The sequence below is a fragment of the Pangasianodon hypophthalmus genome, chromosome 4, assembly GCF_027358585.1.
Source record: "Pangasianodon hypophthalmus isolate fPanHyp1 chromosome 4, fPanHyp1.pri, whole genome shotgun sequence".
Taxonomy (NCBI): Eukaryota; Metazoa; Chordata; class Actinopteri; order Siluriformes; family Pangasiidae; genus Pangasianodon; species Pangasianodon hypophthalmus.
The window spans coordinates 12,241,323-12,263,777 of record NC_069713.1 but is presented as its reverse complement, the minus strand read 5'-3'; the positions used below and the strand labels follow the sequence as shown (position 1 = coordinate 12,263,777).

Genomic DNA, 22,455 nt, shown 5'->3' with positions numbered 1-22,455 from the left:
ACAGTTAAGTATCTCAATGTAACAAAGAGACAGAGGGATAGAGTAAGGTTCCAAATGCTTGAGGTTTATTAAACACAAAACAATGCCAAAAACAGTATGGATTGTAACCAATAAAGAGTCAGAAGCAACAAATTAAAAAAAAAAAAAACATGAACAAAGAGAATAAATAAGGCAGACTCTATCTCCCAATTCTCATATTGTGTTTGTAGCTGGATGTGGTCAAAAGTACCATGTAAACCCTGTCATGGTAAAATACTCAGTTACTTAATATAATTTTACAATATTAAAACAGCATCAGCATGATGCACAATTGAACAATTCAGTCCTTTGCTGACTGAAAGTCAACCACATGCATCACCAGTGCTAACTTCTGCTATGCTAATGCTAATATCTACTAATTCTAATTCTACCAATGCTAATATCTAGAAATGTCCACCCTGTCATTGTCCACTCTGTCAAGTGTATGAGCAATGTAATTATTATAATTAAATAACCGATGTTATTTAAAAGAAACACACACAAGAGCTCATCATTTACACACCCATGCACTCATAAATTCATAGTTATTCATACACACTGTGAAATGTCATGAAAGTGTTTTCTTTTTTTAAACTGCTATCACAAGCACTGAACAGACGCTCTCTGCACATAGGTCATGGGTCGTAGGTTCATACACACCGTCATGTCCTTGTCCTCTCTGTTATCTTCATGTTTAATCAAAATTAACAAAGGATCCTGATAAGTAATTAAAACATACTATTTATTCTTGCCATTATTGTGTCCTTATACATTATAGTGTTATAGTGTTAGTTAATTAAATATAAGTTGAGTTATAGTTATTTTATATGTACTAACAATGAGTTCTATATTGTCCAATTAGATGCTGTTACGTCATTACACGGGGACTAGTTCACTGTTTGTTTATGTTAGCGTCAGTATGCTCGCAGGCTCCGGTGCGGATGGTTGTAGTCAAACCCATCAGCACTGGGCAAGAGCATAAACCCCGCTGATGTAAAGTTATGCTTTACATATAAAGTTCCTGCAACGGATTATCTTTGTTGTGTGCTTCTCTTTACGCCTCCACGGACACTAAACTAACATTAAAGACGAGCGCACAACAAGTGGTGTCAGAAGTTGAGCGCGATAGAAAATCATCAGCGAATTGTGAGTGTTATGAACTGCTGGGACATCCGTTGTGATGCTGTGGACATTATAATCTGCAAAAGGCCGTTGTGAAGTAGTATTAAAGACTGATTGACACGTTTACTCGTCGCATTAACCGTTCTTTCACGGAGATAAAAGCAGCACAGAATTCCCCTCCCCACAGCAGAGAGACGTGGCACTGGAAGTCTGCTAAATCAAGCACTGCATTTGGCTGCCTGCCAGGTTTCACAGGCACTATGAAACAGCCTTGAAAAGTTACATTACAACTCACAGAGCAGAATATATTTCTATATTAACAAATAAATATTATAAATATTATAAATAAAACTTTAACTCAACGAAAATTAAGAATGCTTTCTCAATTATAATACAAGATGGATTCATCTGATCCGGAAGTCTCATTTGGAGCATCACCTGCCCCAGACCCCCCCACACTGGCTGCAGGCTGTGCTGTCACAACAAAATAAGCAACTCCAAAATGCCATTTCACCTCTGCTCCAAAGACTGGAAGCAACAGAGACTTGTTTGTTAGCTCTCACGCAGCAGCCCCATGCTAACAAGGTGACACGTGGTCCACACCCACATGACGACACTACCACACTTTCATCTGCCCCAGATAGAAACCTTGTGACAAACAGAGATGCAACAGGGCCTTCAGATGCTGAACAACTTTTTGCTGCTGAGCTTGCTGTCATTGATAGACATGTACGGAGCCCTGCTAGTCCAACTTCCTCGACACCTGGCCCTGATGTGAGACCCAGAAGCCGTGCACAGGGACCCAGCCGTTATAATGGCTCATTCAACTTGGACCCACACATGCACCCACCTTCCACTGTTTTGACGCCCACCCATCATCTCACAGCCCCTCACTGTAGAGCTCCAGATGGACCTAAAGTTAAACTTGACACTTGCGATGGTAAGGATGATTGGGACTCTTTTATCATTCTTGTTGAGCGCAGAGCTGTCATTTACAGATGGAGTGCACTAGAGAGAGTGGATAAACTGCATGAATGTCTAAGGGCGCTTCACATACGTGAAGATTACTTTCTGCTGAAAGAACAGCTGGCTTTCCGATTTGGCCAAAAAGAGCCTCCCACCACAGCACGGAGGAGACTTGGGGAACTGCGCCAGTCTAAAGAAACTGTTTCAGAGTTCGCTGAGAAGGTTCACAGGCTAGTCATTTTGGCTTATCCTGGAGTTGACATCTAGCTCAGGGAGCAAATTGCTGCTGACGCTTTTCTCAAAGGGCTGCGCAACCAGAAGGTGGCATACGAAGTTATGAACCATGACCCTGTATCACTGGATGAGGCACAGCGGCTGGTTTCATCCTACAAACACAACTTCAAGGCGACACTTCGGCGAGACTTCGATCAGAGGGGGAGGACACGTCGAGTATCCTGGGTTGATCTAGACATGGACTCTGATGAGGAGCCGCAGGCCTTGCAGTCACGTAGAGTGCAGTCACAGGGCTACGTTACACAGCACCAGTTGCAAGCACTCATGGATAAAGTTGATAAGCTCCAACTAGCCATAGACCGTCTACCTCCTCCCTCTTCTGTTGCTCTCCCTTCTACGGTAAGACCCGCCCACCAGACAAATTCCACTATAGCAGTCCAGTCAGAAAGGGGATGCGCAGCTCAGACTTCTTTCAAACAGATATAGACAGCAGAATAACAGCCCCACCAGACCTGTTAGTGGGCCATGTTTTCAGTGTGGGGAGGAGGGACATTACAAAAGAAACTGCTCACGGTCCCCCAGTCCATCTACAAGTCCCCCTGCAAATACTGTGACCACAATGGAGCCCCCAAGTCAAAATCGCTCTGAGCATGCAGAGCAGAGTCCATCCATTGTACATGTAAGCAGAGCTGAGAGTCGAGGGCCCAGTTTAATGATCTTGCTGACTGTTGATGGCATGCCAACTAATGCAGTTATAGACACGGGTGCTGAGGCCACAATTATATCTGAAGAGACATACAGCAAATTACCTGTTAAATCACCTGCAAGACTGAAAAAGGTGTGTCTCCGAAATGCAGAAACGGGAAGGGAGATGTCAGCAACAGGTGGAGTGAAAGTGGAATTCAGAATTGGCACAAAAGTGTTGGAGTGGACAGTTTGCATTGTACCAATTCGTGATGCCCTGCTCCTGGGTTTAGATTTCTTAAAAGCTGCCGATTTCACCATTCATGCCTCTGGCAAAGTTTTCATGGCCTCAGAACTCATCCCAGCCTATATATCTGAAGGCAAGGGGCCAGACTACGCCATTTCGAGGGTGATGTTAGAGAGTGATTTCACTGTGCCTCCAGAGTGTGAATGTTTAGTTTGGGGTGTGGTAGACGACCCAAAACCAGAACTCCCTGCTGTTCTAGAGCCTGTTAGCCTGGCTGATGGAGTGTCTTCAGGCAGTATCATGATTAACATGGAACAGAGGATTCCGGTCAGGCTATGCAACATCACAGCTTCCAGTAGACCCTTATCAAGGGGAGTCTGTTTGGGGGTGCTCATCGAAGCATATCCTGATGCTCAAGAGGAGGGAGAGAGAGCCTATACAGTTCCAGTCGAGGCTCAGTTTTATGCAAAAGGTGGGAATTCAGTGCCACAAGACCCTAACAGTGAGCCTCCGGATGAGCACCATGTAAGAAGGGTGTCGTCACCAAACGCCCTTGACCTTCCAGAGCACCTCAGACAGTTGTTCATTTCTGCAAGCAAAATGCTCACAGAACATCAGCAAGAGATGTTAATAGCTCTGAGTGAACACCAAGAAGTTTTTGCAGCAACTGATGATGATCTGGGGAAGTTCTCTGCTCTGCAGCACAGCATTGATACAGGAATGGCTAAGCCTGTTTGACAGCCAGTACGACGTACCCCTTTAGGGTTCTGGAATGAGGAGGAAACACATCTAAAAAAAATGCTTGAAGCGGGTATTGTGGTCCCCTCACGCTCTGAATGGGCATCCCCTATCGTCCTTGTAAGGAAGAAAGTTGGCGGGGTCCGCTGGTGCGTAGATTATCGCCAGCTTAATGATCTTACCATTAAGGATGCGTATCCCCTACCAAAAATAGAGGAATGCCTGTATGTGCTGCGTGGCGCGAAGACATTCTCGACACTTGACCTTCAGTCAGGATACTGGCAGATTGAAATGAATAAAAAAGACAGATCCAAGACTGCCTTTGTGACAAAGTATGGATTATATGAGTACAGCAGAATGCCATTTGGGTTGTGTAATGCACCCAGCACATTCCAGAGGGCCATGGAGTTGGTTCTACGAGGGTTGCAGTGGGACACTTTGCTGATATACCTGGATGACAATCATCTTTGGTGAAGATGTGGAACAGTGTATTGAACGCCTTGCAGAGGTTTTTCAAAGGTTGCAGGATTATGGACTCAAGCTAAAGCCCTCAAAATGCCAGCTGCTAAAGGACGAAGTTCTGTTTCTGGGTCACATTGTGAGCGTCGAAGGAATTAAGACCAATCCTTCCCTCACTAATGACATTAGTGCTGGAAGACCCCAACCAGCGTCCAGGAACTCCAGTCTTTCCTGGGGTTTTCTTTGCAATTATTACAGAAGTGAAGTGACCCATACTAGGAATTTGTGCTCTGCATTTAACCCATCCAAGTGCACACACAAACACACACACCGTGAACACACACCCGGAGCAGTGGGCAGCCTTTTTTGCTGCGGCGCCCGGGGAGCAGTTGGGGGTTCGGTGCCTTGCTCAAGGGTCTCACCTCAGTCGTGGTATTGAAGGTGGGAGAGAGCGCTGGTTATTCACTCCCCCCACCTACAATCCCTGCCGGCCCCGAGACTCGAACCCACAATCTTCAGGTTCACCTTCGGGTTGCAAGTCCGAGTCTCTAACCATTAGGCCACGACTGCCCCCAGAAGGTTTGTTGCCAAATTTGCTGAAATAACTGCACCCTTGACAATGCTACTCAAAAAGGGGACTCCCTTCTTCTGGGAAGAGGAGCAGCAAAAGGCTTTCGAACATCTTAAAAGGACGCTCACGACTGCACCCATCTTGGTGTTCCCAATTACATCAGGACAGTTTGTCTTGGACACTGATGCATCCAACCAGAGCATTGGAGCAGTGCTCTCACATTTACAGTGGGGGGAAGAGAAGGTTATCTCATTCGCCAGCTGTCTCCTCACACCAGCACACCAGCGGTACTGTGTCACATGTAAAGAACTCCTAGCTGTTGTTAGATTTACCAGACAGTTCCGCCACTATTTGCTGGGGTCTAACTTCTTACTGAGGACGGATCACAGCAGTCTAACGTGGCTTTACAGGTTTAAGAGACCAGAAGGCCAACTTGCTAGGTGGCTTGAAGAACTTAGCCAGTACAATTTTGTCATCGAGCATAGGTCGGGCACACACCACGCCAATGCTGATGCACTGTCCCGAAGGGCACTGGATGAGGGACCTTGTGACTGTTATCAAGCAGGAAAAGAGCTGGATAGCTTGCCATGCAAGGGCTGTCCTTTCTGTCGAAAGCTGCACCATCAATGGGCCCGATTCGAGGAAGATGTTGATGATGTTATCCCCTTGGCGGTAAGACGCACACACTCTGTTAACTGTCAGAATGAGAATAGTTGCACTAACACCTCCAGTCATGTGAACGAAGTAGGTGCTGACAACCCAGGTCCTTCCATAAACTGGCTGCAACCACTGGGCCTCAAAAGTCTCAAGGAAGAACAGTTAGCTGACCCAGACCTTTCAATCCTCCATAAATGGATGTCTGATGGTTCTTTGCCTGCTAAGGAAGAAGTCATGGTGCTGAGCCCAGCAGTTCGCAAGCACTGGCTGTGTTGGTCTCAAGTGGAGATGAGAGATGGGATCCTCTACTACCGTTGGGACAATGTCACTGGAGGTATGTCACCTTTGCGCTTACTTGTTCCTGCTTCCCTGAAGAATGAGGTTCTCCAAGCCTGTCATAATCCAGCACAAGCAGGTCATGCAGGGGAGGAAAAGACACTCATGCGCCTCCGCAGTCATTACCACTGGTACAATATGGGAAATGATGTATGCCTTTTTGTCAAGAAGTGCCCACAGTGTAGTTCCTGTAAGATCACCAGTCCAATGGGAAGGGCCAAGCTCCAGAACTACCAGGCCAGAGCACCTATGGACCGACTCCACCTTGATGTCCTAGGACCATTTCCAGAATCTAAGTCAGGCAACCGTTACATTCTCGTTATAATAAATCAGTTTACCCGCTGGGTAGAGGCATTCCCTATTCCCGAGCAAGGAGCTGAGACAACTGTAAAGAGGTTGGTGTTTGACTTTATTTCCCGCTTTGGCGTTCCCCTTGAAATTCACACTGACCAAGGACGGAACTTTGAGAGCTCACTGTTCAATGAAGTTTGTCGCCTGTTACAAGTCACCAAGACCCGGACCACACCATACCATCCAGCTTCAAACGGGAAAGTGGAAAGATTCAATAGAACGTTATTGCAGATGATACAGTGTTACGTGGATCAAAGTCAGCGGAATTGGGATGAACATCATCTACTCACTGCGGCGTACAGGGAGCACTGTGCATTCAGCGACAGGTTTCACACCAATCAGCTGATGCTGGGGCGAGAAGTTTTCCAGCAACAGGACATCTGGCTAAGGACAACTGAAGTTACCAGGGAAGCTAGAGAAACACCTGAGTTTGTTCATGATCTGCAAGCTAACCTGCAGTGTGCTCATCAAGTAGCACGTCAGAACTTACATTCTGCTCAGATTCGCTAGAAGAAGGTCTATGACTTACGAGCCAAGGAGAAGTCCTACCAAGTGGGTGATCTTGTTTTAGTGAGGGTCAGTCGCAGGAAAAAGGGGTACAGTCCAAAACTTCAAGCTCCATGGCAGGGGCCATTCGGCGTCGTAGAATGCCTTGGACCAGTGCTCTACCGAGTCAAAGACAGACGAAGTGAGAGAGTACTGCATCATGATCGTTTACAACCCTATCTAAGTGATCACATCCCTACCTGGACGCTGCGGCTGCGACGGAAATACACTGGCACTGAGGAAGGCTCGTTGGTTCCAAAAACTGCCCAGGAACCTGTAGTCACTGCGGCAGAAGCGTCAAATCCTTCACCCTCCAACAACTCTTTGTCAAAAGAGCCTCAGACCCTTCTCACAAAGGATTCTAACAGTGATCCAGATCCCTGTGGAAAAGAGGGGATGAAGACAAAAAGGGGGCGACTTGTTCGGGCCCCACGTTGTTATATGGACTAAAAAAAAAAAAAAAAAAGAAAGAAGAAAAGTTAACTATTCACCCTCAGTAGTGCAGAAGGGACTCTGCCAAGCTAAAAAAGGGGGGTGGTGTTATAGTGTTAGTTAATTAAATATAAGTTGAGTTATAGTTATTTTATATGTACTAATAATGAGTTATTAGTACATATAAAATTGTCCAATTAGATGCTGTTACGTCATTACACGGGGACTAGTTCACTGTTTGTTTATGTTAGCGTCAGTATGCTCGCAGGCTTACGCAAGAGCATAAACCCTGCTGATGTAAAGTTATGCTTTACATATAAAGTTCCTGCAACGGATTATCTTTGTTGTGTGCTTCTCTTTACGCCTCCACGGACACTAAACTAACATTAAAGACGAGAGCACAACAATAACAACACAACAATTATTTATGTATATTTATGTATGTATGGACTAAATCTGGTCACACTGCTGTTTTTCTTTCCTGATGTGTTTCCAGCATTTACCCCTTTATCACATAATGACATTCTCATTTTCATTTCAGTGGGGCAAACCTACTCAATAAAACCACAGTGGGACTGAAATATTGATGAAAGCAGAAGGAAAATGTCATTTTACTGCATAGCTAGATGGCTTTTCAAACAGAAAATAAAATAAAAGGTGTATTTCCGGGTGGTTAATCCTGGTTCTTGCACTAGTCAGTGTAATCTCCTCACCATGACTTTTCACAGCAGCCAGAAAATGGTCACGTGCAGCAACATGAAACTTCAGAGCCGAAATGTGCCACTGACCAATCAGGTAGCGCTTCCTCATGAATATTAATGAGGCGCCCTCTGTCATCCTACGTTTAAAAAAATTTTTTTCAGTTCGGATAAGAACATTTACTGATGTAAAACAGCACAGATAGAGGATTCACTCATTCATTCATTTCATTTCTTTTTTTTTAAAAGAACAGAATAACCCTGACATTTTTATTTCTAAATAAAAGCTGAATTTGATTGCATTTGTGTTTGATTGAGTTTGAAGGAGAAACAGTTTTGTTCGGTTGTATCTACACAGACATCAGCAGCTGAACTTAATCCATTTTATTGATCAGATTCAATTCTGCAGTAAAACTCAGTGTGAACTGTAAACGATCTTTATTAATATTTGATTTGTAATGACAAAGTTCCACAATCATAATGTGTAAAAACAGACTGTAGGATTAAAATTAAAAACAAACCCCAGGTATTAAAATAAACTGTACAGCACTTTAAAAGGAAATATGTATTTCTAAAATTCACCAAAAAAGTAAAATATTTCTTTTTATTCTCACCATTTAATAGATGATTATTCAGTGTTAAATACAGGAGAGATGATCAGTGGTACTGAATTTTTACCTCCTTCATTTGTCCTAGGACTGAAGAATGGATAGAGTTTCTCAGTGAAAGACTGAGCAGTGAAAGAGTAGATATGAGAGCTGGACTTCACATCATAAAAGGAGACCAGACCCTCCTCATAATCCACAAACACCCCCACCTTCTCCACCTTCTCTCTCAGTGTGAGGGGGACAGGGGGATCAGCAAAAGCCTCATACTGATTCTCATTCCTCAGTCCCACAGTCCAGAATCCATTCTGAGGAGTCAGTGTAATCATCCCCTTCCTGTTACTGGACTCTCTCACAACTCCTAATGTCCACTTAGTTTTCCCTCTGACCTGCACCTCATAATAAAATCTACCTGAGGAGAAACTCTGCTTTCCCACAACACCAACACCTGTATTAAACCTCTGTGGTGTATCAGGGAGATCCTTCCACTCGTCTCCATGTGTCACTTGTTTTCCATCAGCAGACAGGATGAGATATGGATTTGCTGTATCAGGATCCAGAGTCACATCCACTGAGAGAAACACACAGTGTGTGATATGAGTATGCAGGTAAAAAAGATTAAATCATCATCCAGTGGATCATATTCATTAGGATTTATAAGAGGATTTGTAGAAGATTAAATAATGAAACATTTTTAAATGATCTCTTGTAAAAAGAGAAAACTTGTACAGTTTATGGTAGGAGTCTGTCAAAGATGAGAAATATAAAATGTTTTCCTTCTGAAACTTTACTTTAGTGATTTATTTGTATTTGTAATTTTTGTTCTTCAGGAAAAACATATGTGGCGATGTGATCTGCCATTTTTTTTTTATGAGGGGCGGATATAGGGTACGCTTAATTAAGTGCGTCCAGTTGGGTCCTGGAAGTGACATCAATTTTGGTGCGCCGGGCGCACATTCAGGAGCGTGGCTGAGGAGAACTACGGATGCATTGAGTGAAGGCTGATCTCTGCGAGAGCTCAATTTGCACGCCGCCGAGCGCGTTGGGCGGGGTGCGTTGCCAGTCGCAGTAGTGATACGGGGGCTGGAAGGTGTTGCAGCAGGCTTTTTGTGGGGCGCTGCTAGATTTGGTGCGACGCTGTTCGTCTGTATGAGCTGCAACTACGAGCACGGGTTGTTCACCGGCTGTTTAGGAGCACCGGCACAGATTGGATTGCTTCCTTTTTTTTCATGAGTTGTACTCTTCGTCCAACCTTCTACCTTTTACCAGAACCATGCATGGGTTGTGGATGTGTTCGGGGCTAATTGGATGACCATTTCATTTCAGCAAGAAGGGTTTGTTTGGACGATCGGAGCGATCGTTGCAGCTTGAGGTGATTCATTCAAATTTTATGGTTTCAGGCATCCGGTGAATGTGGGACTTGAGGAGGGGTACCTTAGGCGAATTTTGTCGTGTTTGTCAGTATTAATGGTTGTGTTTTTGTGTGCGTGTGTGTATGTGGTTGTGTATTTTGAATTTTTCTTTCTTTGTAAATTTTTGTGAGCCGTATGACTTGCTCTTTATCTCCAACAGCCCAAGCTAAATGTTCCTTTATTGGGGATATTATTTAAGTGTATGTGTGGTTGTGTCTTATATTTTGTTTTCTTTTTTCCTTCAGAATTGGGGGGCTAGCATTAGCCAGAGTCCTCTGTGTGTGGTGGTTGTGCGGCTGCCGGCTTGCAGTGTTCACAACGGGTGATTTGGTGCTGTGGTGGCACGTGTGGTTGCTGTGATTATTGGATTATTGGGACGATTTCCCCAGTTCTGAAGTGGTAATGTGTGCATGTGTATAATGTATGTTATGAGTGAGGTGTTTTAATGTTTGTATATTAAAGAGATCAATGCTGCAGTTTATTGTATGCTGTTCTGAATAAATTGTGTGAACCCTTCCATCATTGTTTGATACCTGTCTCAGCCACAATGAATCTGTGTATTGGGTACTTGATGTACTTGTGGGTCCCTAGCCAAAATTCTGGAGTGGCAGAGTCTAAAATTTAGTGCTAAAATTCGCAATAGTTCTAATCCTTGAGATAGGAGGGCCACACATAGAAAGAGTCACAGAACATGAGAGAAAAACATTTGAGGAAAAATATGATCCTGATGGACAAAATTAGTTCAGCAAGTGTCTCTAGTGATAAATATCAGGTAAGTTTTAGCTTTTGGAAGAGAACACAAGACTCTAAAGTCAATAATAGACTTTAATAATAATAGAGACACTGCAATTTTTTAAAAATCATTTTATAACTGCATGATTAAAAAACTCTGACTTTTTTGCCTAGCTCGAAAACAACATTCACCTTTGATAGGCAAAGTGTTTTATACTCATGCAGTTAATAAAGAAAAATAAAGTTAACCTCTGTCCAAACATACATGTTTCCTGCATTACTTTATTAGTGAAATGTAAGAAGAAGATCAGTCTTTCTAAAGTAGAAAAGGGTTTAAGGGCTTTAGTGCATGGCAGTAATAGGGAGCTATAGTGAGGAGGATAATGAGAGACACTTTAAGACTTCCTTTTAGCTGGAGAGATCTACAGATGAAAATAAGTCTGATGATGCAGTGGTGTAATGCTGATATGTACATTTTAATATGAGAGGAAATCAGAAACCTCACTGTACCTGCATACTGCTGAATCCTCTTCAGTTCTCTGGAAACTAATTACAACAAAACATCACTTTCATTAGATTTCACATAATTCTATTGCAATATTGACTAAAATACATTTAAAAAAAAAAATCAACATATGGTAAATGTACATGTGAAATAAGAAAGTTTCTCACCTGTTTCCTTTAACTTGTCATTGAGTGTTTTAGTGAGTTTCTCATTCAGAGTCTGCTGAAGCTGAGACAGAGCTGTCCTCACAGTGTCCCCACTCAGATCAGTGTTAATACTGATCTCAGTCCAGTTCTTGGTGTGTGGAGGGCTGCACATGGAGGAGTAAATCTACAGTAGAGCAGGAGAGAGGAGAAATCCCTCAGCATGGTGAGTGTTGTTCTGTGATGTTCTGCATTGCCAGGGAGCAGAGAGAGGAACACTGACCTGTAGGAGGTGGAGATGCTCCTCAGTGTGTGAGAGCTGCTCCAGCTCAGTGTCTCTCCTCTTTAGCACAGTGATTTCCTGCTCCAGCTCTTTAATGAGTCCTTCAGCCTGCCTCTCTGCTGCTTTCTGCTTCTCCTCCATCACCTCGAGCAGCTCAGCCTGACTTCTCTCAATGGAGCGAATCAGAGCAGTGAAGACTTCAACACTGTCTGCTTTCTCTTTCTCTGTGCTTCTCTAAAGGAGGAACACATTTTCACTTTCATCATATAACACCGTTATAGTGAACTAATGTTTAATGCAGTTTGTTCATTTCTACAAATTAAAGCAGATAATACATGAAATATTTTCTACACACTTTACTGAGCTCTACTGAGTGTTTGATTTCTTGGATCTTCTTCAGTCGGTCCTGAATCATCTGCTGCACATCTGTCTGTGTTTTCCCCAGCTGAGTCTGAGGACAGAGCAGAAGAAAAAGAATTGAATTTGATGCTTATTTAATTCATCCCTCTGTTCTGTTAAAAAGTGACTTGTCATAATTTTCCCTATACGTTGTGCAACAAATACCATTTTTATTATTATTATTATTATTATAAAAATTATTATTATTATTATTATTATTATTATTATTACACAAATTATTTCCTTGGAATTGGTCTTGGAATTTGAACTCAAAACCTTCCAGTCTTATCTACCACTGGATAAATTAAGTTGCATTATGTATAGTGATGTCCAAAATTGATGTGAAACATTTTTTCTCACCTTCCTCTCTCTGCTCTCTGCCTCTATAGGAACAGTGTTGTGATTCTTGTGGTCTCCTTCAGTGCAGAACCGACACACACACGTCTGATCATCTCTACAGAACAGCTCCAGAGCTCTATCATGTTTCTGGCATATGTAGTCCTCCAGATTCTCCACAGGGTTTATTAGTTTGTGTTTCTTGAGCTTTGGAATGTTATTATGTGGCTCTAAATGAGTTTTACAGAAAGCTGCACAACAATCCAGACAGGATTTCAGGGCCTTCAGCTTCTCTCCAGTGCAGGCGTCACAAAGAACCTCAGGTTTGTCAGGACCACTTTTCTTCTTGAAGTGATCTGCAACCTCTCTCAGTGTTGTATTAACCTTCAGTTCAGGTCTCTTGGTGAATTTGTCTTTACATAATGGACAGTGACAGTGTTGACTCTTCTCCCAGCACTGTGTAAGGCAGCTCTTGCAGAAGTTGTGTCCACATGGAGTGGTAACTGGATCAGTGAACACATCCAGACAGATCGAACACAGCAGCTGCTCTTCAGTCAGGAGACTGCTGGAGTTACGAGCAACTAGGATTGATAGACAAGTTACCCATTGTGTACACATAGTGTAGAAATACCGTAGAAATAGGCTTTTTCAATCTTGTCTCTATATACTGCATCCATAGTGTATACACCATAGTGCATTCCCCTTATACAGTATCAGTTCAATGTTCCAACAATAACACATTTTTCTTTAACAAATGTCACACTTATTTCAGCCTATAGTTGCATTACATGCTTTGGAACAAGTGTAAAAAAAAAGTCCCTGCTATCATTTATGTTACAGCAGCTTTACAAACAGTCCTTCACCAATAATCACCTCTGCCTTGTTTCTCTCTCATGCTTCACTTTTATACAGTGGGATCCAAACTGCTTCTATTTTGCATTCATTTCTAATTTAATGCAAAATGTTCCATAACAAATTACAGTCCCCTCTGAAAGAATTGGAATGTCAAGGCAAATTCTATTGTTTTTGCTATACAATGAAATGGGTGGGATTTGATGAAAAGATGAATATGAGACAATAGATCAGAATTTCAGCTTTCATTTCCTGGTATTTATATCTGCATAGATAAACAAATTAGAACATGACACTTTTTTTTTTTTTTAACCCACCCATTTTTCAAGTGTTGGAACATGTGACTGACAGGTATTTCTTCTTGTCCAGATGTGCTCTGTTAGACTGACTGTTTAAGCAATTAATAGCTCTAAATGTCTAATCTTGGTTTGAGCTCTGGGTTTCAGCTGTGAAGACTATTTGTTGTCAAAAAGGGTCAACCAACATGAAGACCAGAGAGCTGTCTATTGGAGAAAAGCAAGCCATTTTGAAGCTTAGAAAAGAGGTAAAATTGATCAGAGCCATTGCACAAGCATTAGGCATAGCCAATACAACAATTTGGAATGTCTTGATAATAAAAGAAAACACTATTGTACTAATAACCAGATATCAAACAGCTCCGGCCAAAGAAAACAACAGCAGTTGGTGACAGAAACATTGTGAGAGCTGTGAAGAAAAACCCCATAAACAACAGTCAAACCACTCATGAGCAGTAAGAATCAGAAGGTCAGAATGAAATTCACAGTGAAATACAGAGATGAGCCATAAAGGTTCTGGAACCAAAATTAACCTCTGCCAAAGTGATGGAAAGGCCAAAATGTGGAGAAAGAAAAGATCTGCCCATGATACAATACATACAAGCTATTTTATCAGCAATAACTTGAGTGAAAAGTAGAATCTTAGAAATGTTTACATGAATTTCAGAGTTTCTTGGTATTTGTCCCACATTTGCTCTAAAGACAGCTTGCACTAGAGCTGGCATGAACTGACAAGTTTGTGTAAGACCTGGCATTGTTAGATCAAATCCACCAGAGTGTCATCTAAAAACGTGCTTCAGTGAAATACTTGAGGTAAATCTGCCTTGTTGTAGAAAGGAGTTAACACAGTTAATGTCTTTTTGAATTTTGAATTCAGGGTGTTGAAGAATTTGAAGAATTCCTTCCTTTGTTTTAAATTTTCCAAAATTCTAAAACCTTCTTCAGATTTTTTTCAGATTTTGAAGATTCCCAGATTTTCAATGTGGTCTCAGGCTTTCACATTTCACTTTCTAACGTGTATGTGCATTACTACACAGGTGTTATGCTAAATGAGTGGAATAAAGTCAACAGAAAAGACAATTAAATTGTTAATTGTAATTGTCTATATAACAATTAATTGTTGGCCATTTTGTAATTGTGACAGTCCTACAGTAAATGATGTAGCACATCCACCATGCAGTTCAAGCCTATATACACTCACTGTCCACTTTATTAGGAATACATGCACACTTGAATAATCCAATCAGCCAATCATGTGGCAGCAGCACAATGAACTTCACATCAAACATCAGAATGGGGGGGAGTGTGATCTCTGTGACTTTGAGTCACACAACAGTCTCTATTTCCGGTGAATCTGTGCCCATGATAGCCTCAGATTCTTGTTTTTGGCTGCGGGGAGTAGAGCTTGATGTGGTCTTCTGCTATTGTAGCCCATCCACCTCAAGGTTTGATGTGTTGTGCATTCTGAGATGCTTTTCTGCTCACCATGTTTGTAAAGAGTTATTAGTACTATATTAGTATTAGTACTATAGACTTCCTGTCAGCTCAAACCAGTCTGGTCATTCTGGTGTTTCAGCCTGCATAATCTCTGCTTACAGGATGTTTTTTGTTTTTTGCACCATTCTGTGTTATCTCTAGAGACTGTTGTGTGTGTGAAAATCCCAGGAGATCAGCAGTTTCTGAAATACTCAAACCAGCCTGTCTGGCACCAACAACCATGCGACGGTTACAGTCACAGAGATCACACTTTTTCCTCATTCTGAGGTTTGATGTTTGTAAACATTAACTGAAGCTCTTGACCTGTATCTGCATGATTTTATGCACTATGCTGCTGCCATATGATTGGTTGATTGGATAAATGCATAAATGAGCAGGTGTTCCTATTAAAGTGGACAGGGACTGTATATTAGATTTCAGAAATGGGAACTTACTAGTCAGTTAATATAACTCTATGATTTAACTGGAAATCAGCACTACTTCAAGAAATTAGAGAAAATTAAGGAACAGCTACTCACCAACCAGAGTCAAGAATTCAAATGCTGCTGTATAACTTACAAAAAATGTCTTTTTCCATGCTGCTCCTTCTTCTGCCTTTCATTTGTAATGAAGATCCAGCCATTTACTTCCTCCTGTGTTTTTAACCTTTTCAGTAAGAAATCACATCATTCAGTTCACACATGTAACAGTATGAGGTGTTACTGATTAGTGTGTTTGACTCAGCATGTCTGTCTGCAGTGTGAAACCCGAGCAATGACACTGGAAGCATTTAGACTGTGTTATAAAACACACATAAACATTCTTCATTAGATTGTAATAAGCACAGAATTTCACTGAATGCAGTAGGTGGCTCTTATGCAACGTCTGGTCTATCAGAGGAGTTCATTTAAAAGGAATGATTGGATAACCTTACCAAGCTACTTCAAGTGTTAGCTAAGGTCATACAGTCAATCGTAAATCATTATGAAATTTAACTAGTGTTAGCTGTCTTGGTTTATGCCATCACTTCATTCACTCACGTTGTTTTGCTAGTTATGATAATGAGCTAGCTTAGACATCAGCATGAGCAACATACAAAGAATTGTACTGCAGCCAGCCACTAGAGAGCTTCAAAGACAATTTGGCTTTACTTTTGAATCCCTGTTAGGACATCCACCCATATATATACAGTCACTGGTTTAAAGCCGCATTGTATGAAGTCGCTAAGCATTTTACAATTTGGCTTGGAAACCTGATGGATAGGAAGGTTTTGTAGCATTTAATCCTCCACATGTACAAAAGATAGGCAGGAGAGTATGTGAGCAATGCTGCTCATGCTGCATCACCTGCTGCTCCTACACACACAAGCAAAGACATGTGTCAAGTATAAAGCAGGCTCCTCTGTGTCGGATCAGGCTGTATCGCACCACCCTAGCATGGATTACTTTCCTCCAACAACACAAGTCAGTGCAAGGAATATTCCTCTGGCTTTTCCTCACTTATGTTACACATACATATGTTATTAACATAAATGTTCAAATGTTACAGTAGTCCTATATTAGAAATCTGGATTTGTTTAATGTGGGGTGGTCAAGACTTTGGGCATTTGGGCTCATTTGTCCAAAAAGTTTGGGAGTCCCTGGTTTAGGCTGTGTTATAAAGCACATGTAAACATTTTTCATTCTTCATTAGATTGTAATAAACACAGAATTTCACTGATCATTCTCACAGCTCTCAGCTCAGTAACTGTATCATTCACAGTCTCTCACTTCCTGATATGTTTTTCTCTGTACTTCTAACACACACACACACACACACCCCTTTCATCCAATTAATTCAGATTAACTCACACATCTGGGCAAATTTAGTAATTAAGCATAAATCATAATTGTATTTTAACTTGTATTTTTGTGTTCATGCTGGAATCAGTTGCAACACTCCACTTTGGTTTTTTCACTGTTTTTCAGCTTTGCTGTCTCAGTTTATCACTGATCATTAAAGACAGTTTTTAAAACACTGTTATAATCAGCTTGTATTTTGGTGACAGTATTTCAGCAGTGTGTTAGAGACCCTGTCTCTGTCTGACATTGTTAACATGTGCAGTTTATCCTGATAAATCCCACACTGACAAAACCTCTGAACTATAAACCATTCACTGAAGTACATACCTTTATTTTACTTGCCTCTTTTCAGTTAGTGAGAATGGTCTGCATTTATATCTCAGAGTCAGTGAATATCCTGCAGGTAATTTCAGAAATTAATGTGAAAATAAGTTTTTCTTCTCAGTGTGATCTAACTGCTTTTCATCTGCACTTTAGTCACTTCCTTGTTCACTTCATAGTGGCTGATAAAGGGGCAGATCCACATATGATCACAATGCAGTTTGTCCCCACTTTCAGCTTTAGCTTCAGTATGTGGATCTCAGACTTTCAGAATAACACAGCAATATGTGTACACATTAACATGATTATTATTGTACTCTTATAGAAATCCTGTTTTACTATAGAGAAAGGAAATTATTTTATAAGAGCACTGGGTAAATGCATTTCAACATGTGCAGTGATCCATAAAGAAACAGTACTGTAGTATAACAGCATTTAGTAAGAATTCAGTTTAAACTTAACATTGAAATTGTAAAACAGATATTCTGCACTAGCATGTTTATCACTTAACATCAAATTTAATATCAAGGGGAGGCCAGTTAAGTCTGTTCCCCCGTGAATTCTCACTGGAACAACATGCACTATGAGTCACAGTTCCTGGGAGAACTCATAAAACAGAGACTTTACTGAGATCAGTATCATTCCTGGTATTTTGTTTCAGTTATAATATGTCAGGGGGAAACTACTTATTTATGGGCACCAGTCACTCCTGTTACCTGTGTGTTTTCACTCTAAAGGTGTGTAGTGGTTGAGTAAATGTGGCTGCATGAAAAACATAACTATTGTACTTTAAATTCTTCTCTAGCTGTAATACACAGGGCAAACCACATTTCTCAGGGCCCCTATTAAATCCGCTGATAAAACACAGACACATTACTAGCATTGCTGTAGTATTTTTTATTTTTTTTAGAATATATAAACAACTATAAAATATAAACTAAAGTACATACCTTTACTTTTCTCTTTGTCTTTTTGTGGACAGTGAAAATCTTTTGTGTTTTCTGTCCTCTCAGAGTGACTGAATATCCTGTAGTTAAATCCAGTAAAGTGAAAGGTTCCTTCTCAGTGTGAGTTTTATGGCTGAACTTTGGTTTAATTTCACTTAATTACTAACTTGACTAAAGTCACTTGCTTGTGAGATTATTAATGGTAGACTGAAATAAGATAAGGGTCGGTTCCTCATAATGCAATATTTGTATCAGAGATTGAAAAATAACTCAGTGTGATAATAAGCAGGCATTGTGCAGTGTGATAATAAGCAGGCATCAACTGAAGTAGCACATTACTGGGATCACTTATCCCATAAATGATAAATTATGTTGCAGATGGAAAGCAACCTGCAACATAATTTATCATTTATGGGATAAGTGATCCCAGTAATGTGCTACTTCAGTTAATGAAGCTTTTCTCTCTTTTTTTATCCACCTGACATTCTTTTACCTGTGAATTACCATGAACAGCTCGAGTAAAAACAGATAAGTAAATTTGTTTTTTTATTTCTGTCTCTACACTCATTTCATTCTCCCTGCTGCAGGTATGCAGCCACTATCACTGGAGTGAGCCTACCTATGTCCCACCTCCTCATTAAATCGACCAATCAAAGTGCGATGCTCTGAATAACAGTATGCAGAGAAGAGAGTCTGTGATTTGTCGATTAACTGAGAGGCAGACTTTGCTGTACAGCAGTTGTAAATGTTGTAATCATTAAACCAACACTGCGGCTGAACCTTGTGACAGTTAATGAAAACTTTATTGAAGTTTATTTTTGTTGAAAAACTGACGAATGTCGAACATCTGGCTAACTTCACTCTACACTTTTCTCTGCTAGTAATAATGCAGTGCATGAATTACATTGATAGTTCAGGTAAAGTCAATAATAATAGTCTGCACACGCACACACACACACACAGTAAAGCTTTTACAAGGAGATATGAGGTGCTTTTAGTCTGTTGTGATAATTACAGTTATCAGAGTATACAGTACTGTGCATACTGTACAGTATATACCATCCAGGGTGTATTCCCACTTCACACCCAGTGTTCCTGGGATAGACTCCAGATCTACCTGGCCAGGATAAACACAGTTTTATTTTCATTTTTTCTAATTCTAATTCTCTACTTTAGCTACTCAACTGTAAATTATAACTGACCAGTTGCTTCAGTGTTAATCATTTTTAATATGCACTTTGTACTTGCAATTTGCTGTCACAGATTACTGACCTTATGGTACCATTTATGGTTTCACATAATATTTCTATATGAATTGTGTAACTCTTAGAGTGTATTTTAAATCAACCTGAAAGTGAATGTCTGTGTAATTCAGTAGTCTACCAAGACCAGGTCTAGCATTTTAAAATGAGCCAAAAAGATTTGTTTTCGACTTGAAATCCATTTTCACAAATTATTGATGGATTTGAAAACTGTTAGAATATGTCTATTATGGAGTGGTCTTTAAATGAAACTGGAAATTAAATGTCCATATAATAATTATATCAGGGATTAGAAGCAGAGGCAGATGCAAGTGCAGAGAGAATTTTAATAAAGTGCTATGCAAGACTACATAAACTAGGATAAAGAACCACAACAAGATTAGCATGGTAACATGAACACAATAACAGACAGTAACAGACAACAACAACAGAATCTTGACCCTAAGTGCTATGCAGAACAGGACTTAAATACTGGTGCTAGTTACACGTAAACATGATTTAGGTGCTCATGGCCATGTGATATTTTGTGATCATGTGATGTGCAGGGGCTGATGGGTATTGTAGTCCTGCGCTGCTATCAGCACTAACCTCACAGATTTTTTTTGCTTGAACATCCCATTCCAGATTTAGTCCCCCTTTGCTGTTAAAATAACTTCACTCCTCTGGGAAGGCTTTCCACTAGATTTTGAGGCGTGGCTGTCGGGATGTGCCCATTCAGCCACAAGAATTAGTGAGGTCAGGCATTGATGTTGGGTGAGGAGGCCTGGGGTGCAGTCATCTTTGGCAAACCATGTCTTCATGGACCTTGCTTTGTGCACAGGGGCATTGTCATCTTAATGTTACAGCATACAAAGACATTCTAGACAATTGTGGCTAAAGAGGGCTTAGATGACCCATGTTTATGTCGCTGTTTTTTTTTAAACTATTCTTCATACAAGGTCATGCTTATGCTGCATCTGATGCCCTTTTACCACCCAAACTACATGACTGACTAAAAAGACCAGAAAGCATTATTACAGACAGGAAAGGTGATCCACTGAGCCTCTTTCTGCTCCAAACACAGCAGCTGCTTTTCAGGAGAGTGCTGGCATCACACACAACTAGGTTTGAAAATGTCAGTAACATTTGTTTATTCAGTTATTTTTATTTGACACATTAAATAACCTTTAAAAAAACTGACATATTGTTTATATACAGTTAGGTCCAGGAGTATTTGGACAGTGACAGAGTTTTTGTGATTTTGCCTTTATACACTACCACAATGGATTTGAAATAAAACAATCAAGATGTGATCGAAGTGTAGACTTTCATTTTAAGAATATGGCATTTACCATTTAGGAATTACAGCCATTTTAAACAAAGTACCTTCATTTTCAGGGGCTCAAAGGTATTTGGACAAAGTGACACAATTGTAAATATAACCATAATTTTAATACTTGGATGAAAATCCTTTGCAGGCAATGACTGCCTGAAGTCTGGCCATTGTGGTGGTGTATAAAGGCAAAATCACAAAAATTCAATGTCCAAATACTTCCGGATCTAACTGTGTGTAGCAGAAATAGTGTAGGGATTTTCAACCTTGTCTCTTTATACTCTACCTCTATATATCCCTCTGTATTACTGTATATTCACTGTAAGTCAAAAGTATTTAAAATTTACCTTTAATGATAAATAAAACATGTGCTGTTATATATATTAAAAAAAAAGTTTTGCAGTGGCGTGTACAGGGGTCAAGAGCGGCTGGCTTAACAGTAGTCCTTAACCTCAACAACCAGTCCAGGTGTTTCCATCACATGTTCCTCAGAAACATTTCCTTTTGGTTGTAAGCCATTTCTGTTTAAACTGCTTTCTGATTCTGCATGTGTTTTCTGTATTTTGCATGTCCATTTCATACCCTTATCCTACACAGGGTCACAGGTAACCTGGACACTATCCCAGGGAGCTTGGGGCACAGGGCGGGGGACACCCTGGACAGGGTACCAATCCATTGCAGGGCACAATCGACCATAAGAAAAGCTGTTATGGACAATCTGGAAATGCCAATCAGCCCACAACACACGTCTTTGGACTGGGGGAGGAAACCGGAGTGCCTGGAGGAAACCCCCGAAGCACAGGGCAGAGGTGGGATTTGAAGTTTTCTGTATTTGCATGTGTTTTCTGATTTTGCATATGTTTTCTTATTGTGTATGTCTTTTCTGTATTTACATGTTTTTATTGTATTTGCAGCATATTGGCCCCCTGTTGGTACCGTGTGTGTGTTGCCAGTGTAATGCATCCGTTTCCTGCATTTGCATGTTTTCTGTAATTTCAGCATGTTGGCCCCTGTCTGCCACCGTAGCTGTCGGCCACTGTAGTTTCAGGTGTTCTTTTGACATTAAAGCCAACTAGGATTTCATTTCAATGGATTACCAGTCACAGTTATAACATTAGCCAAAATAACATTAGCCTACACTGAAAAAAGCTCACTCAATTTACTTAATTCATATGTGTACATCAGTTGCATGTGATTGCATTGAGTTACATTTACATCACTTGTTTTTGTACATGTAACATGATTTGATCATGTATTGTCAAAGCCCTGAATAAAACCGAACTCCACACTCTCACCCAAACTGAGGATCAAACCCAGGCCACTGGCATTCTGCACCAGCCACAGTAATGAAACGAAACCAGGCCTACTCTAATTCCCAAGGGTACAGACAGCCATCATTTTGTTAAAGTGTATTTATTACATTTAAAAATGGCTTTTTTACTTACTTTTTTAATGACTGTTTTAGCATTGCACCATGCATTTCTCAATGAACTACACTTCTGTAACTTAACACAGACATTTCATGATATTATATACTCTCAATACAGTGTACTAGTGGCAAAGAGCAAGTCACTCACTGGGGCTTCTTACAGTTTCAGCTTCTAGAGTGTGAGAACTGGGTTTTGTTAATAATGTTAACATGACTGCAGTGTAACCCCTAGCTACAAGAGCCAG

The 22,455-nt window shown here is 40.8% G+C and overlaps 1 protein-coding gene across 4 annotated transcripts in view; it reads right to left on the bottom strand.

Moving 5' to 3' along the window:
• Positions 1-8,229: 8,229 nt before the first annotated feature.
• The window catches only part of LOC117597110 (E3 ubiquitin-protein ligase TRIM39), a 34,012-nt gene continuing 19,786 nt past the window's right edge, over positions 8,230-22,455 (bottom strand). The window contains exons 1-9 of one of the 4 annotated variants that reach the window (XM_053233612.1): positions 18,211-18,335; positions 17,267-17,336; positions 15,678-15,764; positions 12,499-13,055; positions 12,095-12,190; positions 11,740-11,973; positions 11,481-11,643; positions 11,319-11,354; positions 8,230-9,235 (exon numbers count right to left, since the gene is read on the bottom strand). In XM_053233612.1, the coding sequence (XP_053089587.1) occupies positions 8,688-9,235; positions 11,319-11,354; positions 11,481-11,643; positions 11,740-11,973; positions 12,095-12,190; positions 12,499-13,055; positions 15,678-15,741 (1,698 nt within the window). In that variant the 5' untranslated portion in view covers positions 15,742-15,764; positions 17,267-17,336; positions 18,211-18,335 and the 3' untranslated portion in view covers positions 8,230-8,687. Of the gene's footprint in view, positions 9,236-11,318; positions 11,355-11,480; positions 11,644-11,739; positions 11,974-12,094; positions 12,191-12,498; positions 13,056-15,677; positions 15,765-17,266; positions 17,634-18,210; positions 18,336-22,455 lie in introns of those variants that run through there. The other 3 variants (XM_034303241.2, XM_034303239.2, XM_053233613.1) reach the window with 3 other exon arrangements.